General features: G+C 29.1%; 1 protein-coding gene across 5 annotated transcripts in view; it reads left to right on the top strand.

Moving 5' to 3' along the window:
* The window catches only part of CycC (cyclin C), a 103,215-nt gene extending 85,309 nt beyond the window's left edge, over positions 1-17,906 (top strand). For 3 of the 5 annotated variants that reach the window (XM_076483665.1, XM_076483668.1, XM_076483669.1), the window contains exon 11: positions 14,628-17,906. In XM_076483665.1, coding sequence (XP_076339780.1) covers positions 14,628-14,700 — 73 coding nt within the window. In that variant the 3' untranslated portion in view covers positions 14,701-17,906. Of the gene's footprint in view, positions 1-1,024; positions 11,444-14,627 lie in introns of those variants that run through there. The other 2 variants (XM_076483666.1, XM_076483670.1) reach the window with 1 other exon arrangement.
* Positions 17,907-18,290: the final 384 nt, after the last annotated feature.

Genomic DNA, 18,290 nt, shown 5'->3' with positions numbered 1-18,290 from the left:
AGGGCACGCATCCAGCAGAGTATTCTTAGGGATAGAATATTCTTACTATTTTATTTGAGATTTCAGCATTGTACTGTTGGTGCACAGCTAGTATTAAAGACTGTGGGCTATTATACCTATGTTGCATTTATCATGTGGTTTCTTGGACATTTCCATCATAAGCAAACTGGTCTTATGAGACTGCCCATTCCTTCTAACTTACACAATGTCACAGATTTTATATGTGTATATAACACCTTTTTTGGCTTGGAATAACTACATTGACTAGATGTTATTTGCTTCAAACTACTAATGCATGGCACAGCAACATGCAGTTGCTGAAAGAAAACCATCATTTCACACAGTTTTGTCAGTGGTGGTAGTACAACACTATCCAAATTATGTCAATATTTTGAAGTATTCAGGACTCTGAACTACAAATTACAGTGGTACAGTGAACCAAGTCCAAATAAAATGAAACAGGGCTACACTATTAAATACTTCTCATAGTTGAAATAACAGTCTTATCCAAGCATTCTGAAAATATCTTTCAAACCAAGACTCCTCCTTGGGCTCCTTATTTTAGAAAGAGCATTGAAATGTTGGAAGTGGCTTAGAGAAGAGCTACCAGTAGGATGTCTGGGATGGAAATGTTGTATGAGTGGTTAAGATCTCAGAACTTGATTTTTCTTGAAAAAAGATGAGCTAAAGGGAATCTGATTGAGGTGCTTAAGGGGACACAAATATAAATTTTGCTTTTGATAGGGCAGGAGTCATCTTCAGCCGAGATAGCTTTATTTTGCTAATGAGGTGATTGGTCTTTGGAATAGCTTCTGGCTTAAGATATGATAGATGCAGTTAAATGAAGATTAAAGAAAATCTTGATAAATATGTGAATGATAAAAGCTGACTTTAGTTTTTTTTGTGTTTAATATAGTGGATAGGATGGCCTAGACAGACCACAATTCTCTTTGATGTCTTTATATGATGTTATATGAGCAATAAACCATTACCCCAAATGATGATTTGATTTTTTCCCCTCCAGTTCAAACTCACGAACCATCATGAAAGATGTCACTTTCTATTCATAGCCCTGATAAGCAAGTTATGAGCTACAGCCTCTCTACGAAACCTAACAAGATGAAATGCCATCCTTCATTTTTTAGCAATACATTTAATACATACGTTATGTTTCATTCAATAATTTTTCTTACTTCTCAGGTATTTCACATAAGCAAATTAATATAATCTCTTAGTACATTACCCAAAATGAATTTGGGTATAAAGTTGAAGGCCTGAAATGTCTTCAACATTTGTACAACCAATGCTTCTTCCAGGAACTACTCCTTATTAACTGTCTGTCAGTTCTTGTATTGTTTTGGTAGCTTTACAGTTATGGATCTTTATAAACTCTATAAAGCAGTACACCATGGGATATGGATGCAAATTCAGTGGGGGCATGCTTGTTAACATCTGAAGACATGCTGTCCCAATACTTTTAGTAATACAGACTATGTGTGTGTGTGTGTGTGCACTTATTTATATGTATACGAGCATTCTCAATTGGTAAAATCATTAATGTATATTGATCCTGTGTGTTTTAAAGAATTCACCAGAATAATAAAAAAAACTGTAAGAAACATAACAAACATTCCTTCTCTGTCTCTTAATGAGAAGTTAAAAAACACAAATTACAGGTAATAATGCATCACCTTATCTAAAAATCACTGTATGTCAATGTATTACTGAAATTGCAAGACATTTCTAACCAATGGTGTAAACTAAAACATTAAATAACTCTTTTCAACATTCCATACAGTACAATTGTCAAAATTCTACTTGAAAAAAACATTAACACTTGAGTGCTGTTTATATCTTGCAATATTTGTAGCATAACTATAACAATGCTGTTTTTAAGACAGAGACAGGTTCTAAATATATGAAGTGTGATATGTTTAATCTTGTTTTTTAAGGTTTGACTTTGTATCCACATTTTTATGTTAATGTAAAAAATAATAACTTCTTCACTATTGTAGTGCTACCTTAAAAATTCTTTTACTGAGGTATATCTTTTTCAGATGATTATACTGAAAGCTTATAAATTAATTTTATGGCTTATGGTGACATGGGAATGCTTTACACTTTTATGCCAAATGTCCTAAGTTATGAACAACGGACATCTTGTGAGACTTGTATGATAATTATTAGTGGAAGGAGCTACTTTAATAGAATTATATGAAATATAATTGCAATGCAGAATTATATGTAAAGCATAAATTAAAATTGTGTCACATTTTCTTCTCCAAATAGAAGTAGCTTGTTTTACAAGTCATGTAAAAACAGTCGTGTGATTTTTTTATATCTATCACGTTAAATTCAACCCTGACTATTCATCATGAACATCATTTTGTCAGAATAAATTTTCAGCAGTATTCTTTTAGTTTCTTAATGACTTTACAGAGAGCATTGCTTGGCATTAAGTTTTCAGTAGTATCTCCAATTGCTTTAAAATTCCTAAAACCCATGTTTTTGTTCATATTTGACATTGAGCTGATAATGATGTCAACTACGACTTGGTGTACATGATGGTGATTTCATGGACTGAGATTGAACAGGAAGTCATTTAGGCAAAATTTATATTTTTTCTTAATGAAACTTTAGATAATCACCAGTTAAGACATCATTATCAGTATCTTTAAATAGATGGTTAACTAATCCAGTCTCATCAGATAAAAATCTATGATATTAATGTAATAAGAAATTCCAATATTCTTTATTTACAATTACTTTACTTCAGTATATCTTTTTTTGTTACTATATTTCCTTCATTTATTTTTAACAGCCTTAAATATTACTGAATGATCACTTTTTCTTTCTTTCAGTGAGAAATGTTTAAAGTTATTGATTAATTTTGGGTCAACTGCAAAACTTTTGTCATCTTTGTTAGAAAATTTGTATAGGTTTTTATATATATGCATGTAAAGATTAAAATCAGCACTATAAAGCAGTAATGAATTTAATATAAAGTAAGCCTTAAAATTTGTATTTTAAATTGTTTTGCCATTTTTTTATTCATAACCTTAAAGTTATAATGGAAATTGTCTGTGGTGATAGGACCCAAAAGTGTTGGGATATTCCATCTATTAGACAAAATCCAAAGACACAAAAAAATGAGTTAGCAGGTGTGGTGTTAAGTGTTTATACCCACGTCTCAATGCCTACCACCTTTCACTGTCTGCAATCAGTCATGGGAAGGCAGTTACCCTTGAGAGTTCTTCTAGTGTTGAAAGTATGAAAAATAATACAACCATCATAAAAATATTTCTACCAGAAGTTACTCCCGACATCTACCCTTAAAATCCCTAATAGTTCATAAAGTAGAATAACAATAAAGCCACCCTAAAAATTCTACAATAGATTATCAACTTCCACCTTTTTCTGAAAAGATTACTGAAGTATTCAATAAAGTATAAAAGATCTTGAACTATATACTCCACCTCACCTTTCTTTGTAGTTCATATTCGTCTTATAAAATATATGAATGTATACACACACACGTTTCATATTTATTTGCTGATGTTTGGTATACTGTCTAAAAGTCAAAATAATACTTTTACTGTGAAAGTTTTATACATGTACAGTGCTAAGCTCTTGTATAAGTATATTTTTCTCTGTTAAACCTGTCACTTATGAACAGAAAATACTAGAAATTATTACTTATCAATTCCATGAATATCTGATATTTTGTTTATTTGCACAATGTTGTATCAATAAAAACTGTACAAAATTCATTATTAAGAAAAATATAATTGTTGAAAGTAGAGGGAGTGTGCACCAACATTTCAAATAAATAAATATTTTGTGTAAATTTCAAATTTCAACAAAATTAACTTTTATAAAGTTTGCATGAAAAATGCATTTATTTACATAATTTCTCGTATTTGCATCCATAAGACAACCAAAAAATTCCAGGAAAGTTAAATTACTGGATGTGATTTTATGATTCTATCACAATACATTCTTAAAAGTCTCCACTCTTCAATGTAGACTGTGCACCATGAACTGAAACATGTTCAATTATGTATAAAGCTTCATATATCTTTTATACATAAAGAAATACTTGATCTCTTTGGCCTCATAAGTTTGACTTTATATTTCTAGAATAATGTCTAAAAACCAAGCTTTGTCACACAAAATAGCAACATATTAGTAGACTATACACTGCTAGAAACAATAGGCCAAGTAGATTTGTTCTTTAAGGCAACATTAGTTGAACACCAGTTGATATGATGCTAATCTTCAGTTTTTTGGTACTTACTGGTACAAAACAAAATCACAGAACCCTAAATTTAATACACTGACTTCTTTTCATGCAGTGCAAATGCCAAAGTGCTGGATCGTTTGTTTTGAATTTTGCACAAAACTACACGAGGGCTATCTGTGCTAGCTGTCCCTAATTACTAGTGTAAGACTAAAGGAAAGACAGCTAGTCATCACCACCCAATGCCTACTGTTGGGCTACTCTTTTACCAACAAATAGTGGGATTGACCATCACATTATAATGCCCCCACGGCTGAAAGGGCGAGCATGTTTGGTGTGATGGGGATTTGAACTTGCGACCCTCAGACTGTAAGTCGAGTGCCTTAACCACCTAACCATACCGGGACCCAAGGTGCTAGGAACATAAAAGCATCAGTTGAAAACAATTATGTTTCCAAGTCAGTTTTCAACAAGTGAGATACTGTTGAAAAAAAAATGAAAATTCACCACAACATAAATCTCGCTTAAAGCTATCATTTGCAATGATACAGCCTATCACCAGCATTCTTGACAGGGGATCTGATGTTTGAAAAATAGTTGTAAATAAAAGACTAAATGCAAATAACTACTGTCTATCTTCAGTTAACATAACCTGGGTATAGAACAATTACTTAAAAATAATTTCAACTTCTATAAAACAATTTATATAGCTGGTTGGGTGTTTCGGATTTAATTAACTCGTATTTTTGAATATAATTCCTAACCCCAGTGTACAGACATTTACTCCATTTATTTATTCATTTGAATCAGTTACAAAATATATAAAAAATGATCACCTTAGATGTGTGAGTATCCTGGGTGATTTAATTTCTAAAATTTACTTGAAAGCTCATATCAGATTGTAGACGTGTATTTTGATTTTTCTGGTTGTGTTACAAATACAGCCATTGAAAAGTTTTACACAACAAATATTTATAAGGTATGTATTGTAGATCATATAAAACTAATGTATTTTACTTATTTTCTACTTGAAACAGATAAACCTTTCTTAATGTTTATTAATAGGTCAAAGTACCAGTAAGTGACAAATAGTAAGCAAAATCTCAGAAACATGGCCCACTGGTTTAGTTAACATGGAATGACTCAGTAATATACTTTTTTAGTCTAACTTTATTTATCTACTGATATTGAATTTTAATCAAAGCAAGTTGCCTACTTAGATTAGAACTAAAAATCAACCTAGTAATAAGTATATCTAAGTACCCTGTAATTACATTCTTACTTATAAAAATAAAATGCATTTTTTCATCTGTTGGATATCTTTGCCATTAGCCATTTTAATTCATTACTGCACTTTTAACATTTTACCATCTAGGCCACAAAATAAGTCTAAAACTTCACGAAGCATTTTAATAAATGATGTGACTATAGTTAAGTTTTAATGTTTTATAACAAGGAAAGACACAAAAGGTTTGTAACTTCTTATTTTAAACAATATTTTAATCAAAGTTCTTCACACTAAAGGATTATTTTTGGGCACATACGATGGTGGCATGAATATTTTTTCAGTATTTTAGTGTAACTATTCTAATGAATAATTCAGACACTGATTTATCCTTTTGCTTCCCCCAAAAATAGTTAACTTATTTGATTGTTCAACTAATTTCAGACATAGCAGAGGAGAACTAAAATTTAGAAACCTCAGTTAATTTTTTCAAAATAACTAATTAAAAACAAAGTTGGAAATAGAGCAAAAGGTAATTTAAGTCAATTACTTCTAGTGGTGTAGTATAAGAAAAATTAGTATTATTAATACCTTGACACAGTTTGACATTGGTTTACTCAATAAAAGTAAATGATATCACCTGTTTAACCAAAACATTAGCTTTATACACAGTAGTTATGACATGGCCCACAGACAGAAAATTTAACTACCAATGTACAGTTTAACCAGTTGTACACACAGCTATTGGAGATATGAATATCAAGCCTTTTGCCACATTTTCATTTATAGTAATAATTTGGATACCTAACATTATAAAAACATTCTAAAATATCAAAAATGCATCAGATATTTTTTATTTTACTTATTAAGAAAAAAAAAAAGGTCAACTAATAAAAGTGCACTAATTTTTGAGAAATAGAAAAACAGTTTGATTATATATTTGTACTATTAAAAAATTACAAGTAATACTTATCAGAGGTGAAATATTGGTTTGTGAGCTAGTACAATATAAATGAGGAATTTTCAACATATAAAGGGTTTACTTTACTAATAAATGCTGCAAGAATGATGGTAACCTTGCAAAACAATTTTCTATCAAACACAATAGCTAATAGTTCTTAGTACGAATAATGATTGGCAGCCTTTTATTTTTCATAATGATAACTTACAATACTTACATATATGTGAGATTAAATACGAGAGGAATTCTTTTTGCATCTTGCTTTCCAGCAAGAAAACACCACTTAGATGACAATTTAGTCTAAGTCACTGATAAAAACTTTACATGTTTGTCTTTCATCAATAGTTAGCAGTTTTCCAGTGGTGATAAATTATACTTAGTTGCTTGGATCGTTTTCAAAATATTTTATCTAGTAACAAAGATAAAATCCCTTCTTTACACTTTAAGGTATGGGCATTTTTAGTTGGGTAGATTACTGTAGGAACTATTAAAATGTTTAGTTATATAAATGGATTCTAATAAAGAAATTAAAACTACTACAGTACAATAATTTATTAAGCTATCACTACAGGTGTTAATTTTTCAAAGATATGCTTATTATAGTAATAACAATCATACACTTGTCACAATGCACTAGAAATATTGAAATACCATTCAACCATATTGCAAGTTTTAATATGGACACAAACATTACCAAATTTTATTTCATAAACATGCTACCAGTAAATTACATCAACAGTAGAAGTATAACTTAGAAGCCCCTGTATGCATTAGTGTATACACTGAAGCATACCAAGAGTTTTCACCCCTATAAATAACAAAGCTTTGTTTTTATTACATTAATAAATGTAAGAATAAAATTTCTGTCAGCTGCACTATTTTTTTAACAATATTACAAATACAACTGATGTAAGTTACACTGTTAGCTCTATATTATCTATCAGATTGTGTTTAAAGATGAACTACACTAATTTTGTATACATTCTATTGTATAGCACACAATAAATAAGAAATATAGAAAAATTAAACCATTGTATCTCAGGGTTTTACAGTTTACTAAACAATCATTTCATGGGAAAAAGCCTTGGTAGAGAACACATGCTACTTCTGCTAACTATTTCCTATCAGAATTTGAACACAAATTTAAGTGTCAGTAGAACTTGTATTGCATAATTTAATCAGAGGACTTATAGGAAAGAAACCTTACAGTTATTTATTATTATTATTGAGTGGATCATCAAAAATGATACTTTAAACATTTCTGTAATGTACGAATACTACAAAAATGATACTTTAAACATTTCTGTAATGTACAAATACTACTGATTTTTAAACAACTGATTCTTTAGCAAATTGCATAATTCATAAGCTGCTTATTGCTATCTGAAGCAGAAAAAAAAAGATGACATATGTAACATCCTTCTTAAAGATGGTACTTCCTTGGGAATATGTTTGTCATATTCTCATGTGTCTTGCAATTAAAAAAAATACAGTAGAACACCCAAATGTCAATCTTAAATTGCTCAGTCATACAAAGGTGACTTTAAGAAAATAATTTATCTTGAAACTGACCTGTATGCTGGTGGGAAAATGTTTAAAGTTCATAATGTAATTAATTTTATTCTTTGATTAATTCATTTAATAAACTGAATCTACAGATTTAATAGTGCACATGAAGAACAAAAAACTTTAAAAATACCAACAAGAATCACTATGAATAAATTACTTGAAGTATGGAATAACACATCTTTTTTGATTCATTAAACAGAAATTCCTGAAAAGTAGTAAAACATGTCTGATATAACTATGAAAATGAATATTCCAGTGGCTTGTGATTTTATATTTATAAGAGAAAGCTAGGCTGAAACTATTTCATACAGAAATATTTGATAAATGGGAACTTTTGATGACGTATTTTGTTAAGTTACAGTCAAGATATTTTATAACTATGTATAGTTGTACACGTTATATTTGCACAACCCATTTATCAAATTAAATCCTACAAGATGCTGTATTGCTTTTTTGTTAGTAGTCACAGTGGAGAACATTATTACTAATGTAAATTTATGGGTTAATTTTTTGTTAATGAATTCTTGTTACTGATAATTTATATAAAGTTTTCGATGAAATTAGAAGTTACACTTGGTAAAATAAAGACTTAGAAATGTTTCTTTTCTTAAATAAATGCAAGGAAGCAAAGATTTCTATATTTCAGTATTGCTGAAAGACATTCATGATCATTTACAAAGTATTAATACTAAATAACAATTTACCACTCACCAATATAATAAGATTCAGTGAGCATTTATATCATGTAACTTTTCCTGAACTGCTGGTTGCACCAACTTCTAAATGGTGCCACATGAATTGTCTCAGCCATAGGTTTTGCTCAAAGATTAAACTTTTCATCTAACCCCATAGGAAATCCAGGTGTTTCAAAAAACCTTTTACAGCAATTCCCCCATAGAGAACTTCACTGATATACATCAGTGCATGTCAAAAAGTTGACCTCCTAATTGCCATTCATAACTTGATTAAAGAAATTAAAGCAGCAATGATCATTTAATTGAAAAAAAAAGTGCAAAATAATAGTTTAAGCATTAAATTTGCATTATGGCAGCCCTGTAAAATGTGGGCCATAACCTCATGAGTTTGCTAGTATTCTAATAATTGCCAACAATTAACATCTTTACCAACTGTAAACAATAACTATTCATATTTATATATGTAAACATATTAGATATCACTGCTTCATTCACATTACTATTACATTTTTTAGGATTTTTAGGATTAATAGGTAATCCACAAACACACTGATAACAACATTTTGTAATTTAGTGAGAGATTGGGGAGGGGTCTAAGATTAAGTGAAGATTACTGATAGAATTTCTCACAATAATTGTTATATTGGCTTTTCCCTCACTAGTGGAAGAGGAACTTGTTATTTAATGACTATCATTACCTCTTGACATTAACTCGTACAACCTGATATAATTTGTGGAGATTCCATTAGAATTGTTTGACATAATCTGGAATGCTGTTAATAGTTAAATCATTAATATGTTAAAGCAAACAATCAAGTCATTTTTGTGTATTGCACGTTTATTTTTGGACTATAAAGTGAGAAGGTGGCCTTTCAGAAATCACAAACCAATTTACAAAAAACACACAAGGACCTACATTCTTGTACTTGACTTTCTCAATAAAATTTCAGCATCAATCATTCATGCTCCAATAGCCTCTATAAAGATTATCTTGCCTATCCTATTTAATTTTTTTTTTCTTTTGCTATTAAAACTAGGACACAAAACTTTATTTTTAGTATTCTGTAAACACATGCTAAACACAATTGGTTACTGGATAAGTTAAGAACTTGTTTTGTATTAAAAAAAAAACTGTCCAATCTGATCACTTCCACTGACAGCCTGTAGGCTGTTTTCTAACCATCTACACACTTGATATTGATAAACAACCTTTGGATTTCCATGTCCACTTTTTCTCAGTATTTTAAAACACCTATTGATTCTCTTTATCACTGCATGGATCTCTCAGCTTTGTTTACATTTTATTAATATCCTTTCTGTACTCTCCAGGCTGGATATCTACATGCTAAAGTCATTTTATCGTCAAAACTAACATATTAGGGTCCTTCATTCTGTCAGAGCTCAGCTTTTCACATGTGAGTACCAGTAACTATGTACAGGAGAAGCTAATTTAACAGTGTATTATTGTATCTCTATATTAGCTCATTTTCTGTGTGTATTTGCTTACCTATATTTAATGTAATTGTTTAGAAGGACTTCAGTGGCTAGCCTGATCTTCAGTTTTTTGTACTAGAAACATTACCATTACTTACAGTCCACTCAATACTACACTAGCTCTATCTATATTGTATGTACAAATATTTTGTATTTTTAAATTTATGTTTGTCATTGAAATACTGGATTCAGCAATGTGCATGTTTTTTTCTTGTTACAGTTACTTGAAAATTTTCTTAGCCTGTAATTTCTAGTACTTATAATAAGGGTGCTAGTAAAAAGTACACACCAACCTTGTGAATGATAACACACTACTGATTTATTTGGTAGTACTTCATTGTTCATTTAGCAACCAGGTTTTGAAATGCTTAACATAAATGCTGTAGTTCTGAATAAAGTTTTTGATTCAAACATTTCTTAAAAATAATAAAACTGAAAGATAGATCGAATTCACATACAACTCATGTAATACAGTATTCCTATTGTAGAACTTGCTAAATATTTTTAAGTGTAACACTTTAGATCTGTAAGTAAAAGAAATATTAGACCTTTTAACTAACTATACTAAAAACTAAATTGCATCTGTTTGCCTATGATAAAAAATTTTCCAACTTCCTGACCTACGATCATCATTAAACTTTTAGGGGTTTGTAAAATGTTTCAGAAGGATTCTAAAGTCCGTTACTAAGTTAATTTTTTCCCTTGCTATTGCCTTAATATATGCAAATGACACACACTTTCCATTCCCCATTCCACAGAAAGTGAACCAAAACAAATCCTACAACTGGCATGTGTACCTTTGCTAGATCCAATAACACAAGTACCAGAGCATATTTTATTAGAATTCAATGTCTTAATATTTTCTTATAAAATTATGTAAAATGGATTATTTTAAAATTACTGTTTTTTCAAATTGGCATGGGTTCTTGGGTAAGAGCTCTTTGTTCAAAAACTGATGACATGCAAAAGAAATATTTTTAATGGACAGCAGGGATGAGATTATTGTACATAAAGTTTAATGTTAACATTTTGAAGCATGCCATTTTTAGGACAATTAATTTACCAAACTATAACCCTTACAACATTATAAGGTCATAAAATAAGTGTGTTAAATGACAAACAATACTACAGAACAAGCTACTGCTTATGTAATTCCATTCATACAATATGTATTATGACAATAAGAAACATGACGTTAGTGTGGATTCATTTGAAGCTCAAGAACTAGATGAAATTTATATGAACTTGCAAAATTGTTTCTATGGTTTAAATTAATGGACAGAGTTAGAAGAAAAAGTTTATAGTATCTACAAGTGTAATAAATAAGGGCTAAAGACCAATGACAAACAAAATACAAGTTTTCTTTAGAAAAATTGTTTTATGAAAGAAAAAGTTTGAAATACTTACTGTTTCATCAGTTGCAATTACATTGTAAATATATTGAACTTGTCAACAAAAAGAAAATTATATGGCAGTTTTTTCTAGTACAAAAATGCTGTGATACCAGATTTACAACAGAAACTAAAGTATAATTTCACATGCATCAGCTAAGATGTTCAATAATGAAATACTCACAACAACATTAAACCTTTCATGTGTTAGACTAAGATAATTTGATATAACAACACAAGTTCATAATATTATACATTTAAAGCCTAAGATATTTACTTGTATCTATGTGTATATATACACATACATATAACCTGCCATGTATTATAATGAAGTTCAGTAGTATTTGACTCATTTGATTCATAAAGTAAGTTAAATCTTCCAAAGGCGGTCATTATAGCAAGGTCCTAAATCTGCCTGTAAGGATGTGCAACATTTACTTCATTAGCATATGCAACAGCTATTGATTTCTTCACTGCCATTTGAAATCAGTTACTAAGACTTACTAAACAGCACACAGCAGTACAATTGGGTACAATATCAAACTCTGATGAATAGGCTAGTGAACTTCCATAATTCATATGCACTAAATATTGAATGTTGAGTGTTATTTCATTATAAATCACATATGAATTATGCTACCATCTGTGATTTCACATGCAAATTTACTTATCAAAAGCCAATATTTATGACATCTACAGTTTCCTGATTTGATCAGTTATTTCAAATTCTGAGAAATATAATGCACATCCTACAATTGTATCTACCTATTATTAGAAATAAATTTAAAATAACAAAGTAAAACAAACAAGTTAAAGTTTATGTTGTGAATATTGTTTTTAGGATAATGGGCTCTAGACAGAAGAAAAGAATTAAGAAACTTGGTTTTAAAATCCATACAATAATACATCAAATTATAATGATTTTGCAATAGTTTTAAATAAAACTTAAAAAAAGGTAACTAAGTGCACAGATAGTGCAACTGCTAGAGTTTCATAAACAAATGAAATTAAAATTCAGTTTTAAGGCACATAATAATCATCAGAATATTCCATGTAGCAATGATAAATAGATATATATCTAAAAGACTGTTTTGTCAATGTTACAAAGTTTGCACCTTCAAAATAAATATTTAGGTTTTACAACTGCTTTTTAGCTCTAGCCATACTTTAAACTTGTTAAACTCAATACACCATAAATGCTTGTTTCAGTAAAATTTAGAAATTTCACAATAAAAGGGTTTTAGTTTCCAAGATCAAAAAGAAATTAGCATGGGTAAGACAATTCCATATTAAGTGCAGAAATCTGTACTGGTGAACAAAAGAAAAAAATGAATTTCTAAAATTGGTTCACTTTTCACATTTTTTGTTTTGTTTACTTAATTTTTTTAATACACTTTAACATAAATTATTCCTAGTACTAGGATGACAGCACATTATGTAACAACTTCTACAAAACAACTTATTCAAATTTTACAATAATTATTACAATTAATAATAAATACCATAAATTATTAATAACAGACAAACTACAAAATGACCATTCTGTTCTATAGGGTATTCATTGAGTATGTCATGTTAGCAAAGTTGAAAGGCAAGAATTGTTAGCAAATTTTCATTTAATGTGAGAACCTGTAAACCCATTTAACTTTTTTATTCATGTGCTTTATTAATGCTTTGGTCAGGTGTTACACACTGCAGAATTATATCTTTTATGTGTACTTATCTGTAAACAACTATTTATGTTTTTAAACTTCCAAGACTGGCACTGAATTGCATAAGTGTAATATTCTAAATCATGCAGTAGCATCTAACTTGTATTTCATAGCCTCACTTAAATATTTTAGCTGTAAATGTTTAGTATTTGCAAAACCATATTTTAGTAATTTATCCTACTAATTAGATGTGTAAGCATTAAAAAAGAAAAAAAAAGTATTTTCATTTTTTAAATAACTTCATACAAATTCATATTTCCGAGTTACTTTGTAAAAATACTAACTTATGGCCAGACTAAATATTTAGAGTTATGTCAACTTTTGATGAAAGTAAGCTACTTACATAACTCAGAACCAAAAATATACATCTAGTGAGAAGTATAGTTAATTAATTAATATATTCATACTGTTACTTACAATGATTAAAATAGATTGTTTCATCAACTGGGTACCACCCTTGCTGTTAACGATATTCTTAGCAGTGTTAGTCTGTTTGGCTCTAAGAACCTCAAGGCTACTGGGATAAATGTAAGATAATCAGTATCATGCCCATTGAGATAATGGGGAGGCTGGGAATTTTCCCAGGGGCCTAAGAGAAGGCAGGAGAAAAACTAACTGAAATAGGGGGAGGAGGCAAAGTACCAATCCTTTGGAGTACCCTTGAAGGTCCTCATATCTCTGATTAAGGTATGTAATGTATTTTCAAACAGTTTTAAAGTAGAAATTTCATAACTTTGACATATTGTGTCACCTACAATAAGAAATTTTCTTTAAACATTCTTTATTTTAACAGTGGCTTCATACATACAGGTACATGTATATATTTTGGAGACTGACTTCACAATCAATTCTATAATTTCTCTTGAATTACAAAATACTTCATATAAAACTTGAGTATCAAATACTCTTAACTAGCTTTTAATATACTCATTAATATATATGTGAATAAAAAAATTATCTTAAATTCACCTTGTACCAACTTATAAGGTTTGCACACTTGTATTTAAGTTCATCATACACCTTTGTAGCACTTTATTTTCCATTTCAACACAGGATAAAATAAATGTTTTTATTATAAAAATTTAAAATTCCAATCCCATACTGAGTCGGACTGAGATTGCACTTGCTAAATTTTAATATCTATTTATATATTTATCACATCTGTCACACGTGACAGTGCAACTGAAAAGTAATGCAAGGGAGAAAAATGAATAATTTCACAAAGTTATTTCAACAGAAAATTTTGATGTTCACTTTTCATGGAGCTCTGCAGACATGAAAAGTATAGTACAGTCTGTCATTTCATTATATTAAATGTTTTTTTTTTTCTTTCTCAACAGGCCGCCGTCTCAAGGAGCAGGTAGTTCTCAAAATGACCCTACCAGTCAAACAGCTTCAAGTCAGTCATCTTGAAAGAATGACTTCAGAGATGTCTTCTGAATCAGTTTTGTCAAGCAAACATTAATCACGTATCATTATCAAGGAATTTTTTTATAAATCTTCATAAAATCAATTGAAAAAAAAAAGTAGTGGCAATCATACAACAAACCTAAAAATATTCTTTCAACAGTTGTTCAAAACACCTTTTTTGTAACTGAATACAGACTTTACCATCTGATGTCTTGACCTGCTATGGAGTATGCACAACTCAGTATACATTGTTGTGACTACTTAAAGATTAATCAGTATGTTGTTTGCTTTTTAACAACTATAACCTATGATCAAAACATGCTGTCATGTGTTTATTAAATTTAGGATGAAAAATAGAGGTTGTAACTGGTAAGTAAAGTCCTGTAGATTTGAAACAGTAAACAAGTACAATGATTTGAAATGTTGGTATTTGATGAGATGAGAGGAATCTCTGCTGATGAGAAAAGCTATATACATTTATCAGCCTCATATGATATCATAGTCAAGCTTCCCTAAAAATGTAAATGAATGTAAGAATGGGACAAAATGATGAAACACGGCAATTACCCAAAGTGTTCTGTACTGAGCAGCCTCAGTGCAGGTATTATAAGTGATGCAGCAAACAAACAAGGTGACAAAGCTTCAGTGAATTTTTAAAAAAATGATAAACTTCAGATGGTGTGGCACCTCAGATAAATAAGGTGATGAAAGCTTTAGTTGCAAATGAAAATTCTTGGTGTGAGAAAAATGTTTAATTAGAAAGTCAAGCTACATGTGTATTATCTGTATATGAAAAGACTAAATACAAAAAAATACAATCTTCAGCATGAGGTAAGAGAAAGCATGAGTCTTCACCTACATGTAAAGCTGTATAAATATCACATTTAGACATTGTGAAACATTTTTAGTTTGCAAGCTAAAAAATATTAGCCTTATTTAAGTAAATGAAATTTTATTTAACAATGAAAAAAATGTGTAAATATCAACTTTAAATGAAAAGATATGAAGTTTTAGTTAGCAATTAAAAGTAAGTAAATCTTAGAATTATATAAATGACAAGATTTTGTAGTTATAAAATGAAACTATACAAGTATCAGTTTCATATACAGTGAAAGGAATATTAATTACTGATAAAGATGGCAAAAGGTACAAGTTGTATAAAAGGTAGACCAGGATCTCACATTTTAAGCTTCACTAATTGCTTCATATCATATACTACATATTGTTATAACAATATTTTACTCCTATAATATATAAAGCTTGCAGAGAGTTAAAAAATTGTAATCTTTAACTGAAATTTGACATGTAGCAATTACAAATATATACACATTTAAAATATATAAACTCATGCATAAATGCAACTCCCATACCTGTACCTTAAACTTTTTTTTGATTTTTCAAAGCTTGAAATATTAAGATCTCTTTTTTTCAGTGATAAAAGCAAATATTTAATTCTTCCTTTATAAAGTTAATTACAAGACCCTTGAAACTGTTGGAAAGGCTAAAAAAATACATATATTTATGACTGCATAATTGACTTTTATACCACCAATTTTTAAATTGTTGACAGCTTAAAATGTTTGTAAATTGCTTAAAAATTTAAATGCATGCACTTTTCACATTTACATCTCGAAGTATTGCTGCCTGAAGTATTAGCATCTGAGAGTGATGAATGTGTTTATGACAGTAATATTTTATTCTTTCAATATTAAACAGATTCATAAATTCATTGAAATTGGACTACATGAACTTTTATCTTTTTAAAATTTACATACAATATTCAAAATCTCAGGAATTACTTGTGAAGATATTTCTACATAAATATCTTCATTTGTCAGTGTACATAACATCAGTGAATTATCTTGCATAATGTTATTCACTAACTATAATAATTTTTCAAACATGCTTCTGTTTTAATGCAGTTATATCTAACAAATACTGAATTTTTTGTAGGTTTTAGAAAAACTCATCATTTTATTACTTTATTATTTTTATTGTAAAATTATTTAACTTATGTTATTATAATTTACAAAAGAGTAAACCATGTTGAGATAATCAAATTCTAATTTTAGGTGCACTTCAACATTCGATACTTTGATGTGAAGATATAGACTGAAATTCAGGTTGTATAAAATGTGTAATATCATGCAATCTTGGAATTTTTGCAACTATTCAAAATTCATATGCATATTGTGATCTCTGTCTTTGAGCTAGAATCTTGTTTGATAAAAAGCAATTGAATCAACAATTTTGCTGAACCTAAGGTAACAAGATTATATAAATTTATAAAAAATGTCAGTTTATAGAAAAAGAAATATTTTAATAAAATTTGTTTCTTAAAACCTTCACAAAACTTTGAAGCTTTATATCTTATTTATTAATTATAATATATAATCATGCATGTATATAAATGTTTTTCATAAGTACTTAAGATATATGACTTTTTCTGTAGTTTCTTTTTAAGGGTTTGTCACAGATAATCTACTCCTAATTGCACTTTGTATTTTAATATGTTGAGAAGCAAATATTTATTCTTGTTTGGGAAAAGGTTTTGTTTATGTATCACTGTATATATATATGTTATCTGTTAGTGTTTTAAGTATGTAGAGACTGAATTTGCAAGCCCAATACCAGAAAAAACTTGTCTATATTATTTATGTTCACATCCACACTTACATGTATCTGTATTGTTGATCAAAAGAAATATAAGTACAATTAAAAAACTGTAATAATACACGAGTATACTAATACACAAATGATTAAAGATTTAATAAAACATACAAAATACCTAAACAGTTTCAACATGCCAAGCCTATCATTCTCTTGAATTAAACTGTTAAAACTAGTTGATTTATGTGTTTTGTTAATTCTTTAAATCATTTATGTATTATTTTACTGCTGTGTAATAATTTTTCTATGAACTTGCACAAAGTACTTCTTTAACTTTAATTTTCAACAAATTGGTTTAGTTTTGTGAGAATGAAATGAACATATATGACAGTTGTAGGGAAGGTTGTATTGCTCTAAGCAACAAAGTTCTTAAAGTTCATTATCACATTACCTTCATCTTGCTTCTAAAATAAAATTTAATATTTAAAAATACTTGTGTTCCCCTTAATAAATTGTTTATTTGACTTTTGTGGATATTACATTAGACTTCATTAGTTCATAACTTTGTTAGTGTTCTTATTAAAAATCTTGATTTTTTACTTTGGTCAAAAGCTCATTTATAAATATTCATAGATAAAAACCAATATATCCTGATCTTAAACTTTTCCACTTTTGAAGGTTACTAAACCCAGTAACTGCTTAATGTTAAAAGATTTCATAAAACATTACTATTTTACACACAAATCACTGGTCCTGTAACTCATTTTTCAAAATTGGAGCTTCAGTCATTAATTTATGTTAACTGATAATCTAACAAAGGATAGCTCCAAAGTTGTTGCTTCAGATAAATGTTAACAATACTGCAGAAAAACACCTACAGTTTAACTTATCAGAAGTTGATCATATGAAGATACAACTATTCATTCACTTTCAGAGGTAGATTTTTAAGTGTACACTGTACAGTATATGGTGTTTCTTTACTA

This window comes from Tachypleus tridentatus, chromosome 13, assembly GCF_004210375.1.
Source record: "Tachypleus tridentatus isolate NWPU-2018 chromosome 13, ASM421037v1, whole genome shotgun sequence".
Lineage (NCBI taxonomy): Eukaryota > Metazoa > Arthropoda > Merostomata > Xiphosura > Limulidae > Tachypleus > Tachypleus tridentatus.
Note: the sequence above shows the minus strand (reverse complement) of the source record. Positions and strands in the feature narration are given on the sequence as shown.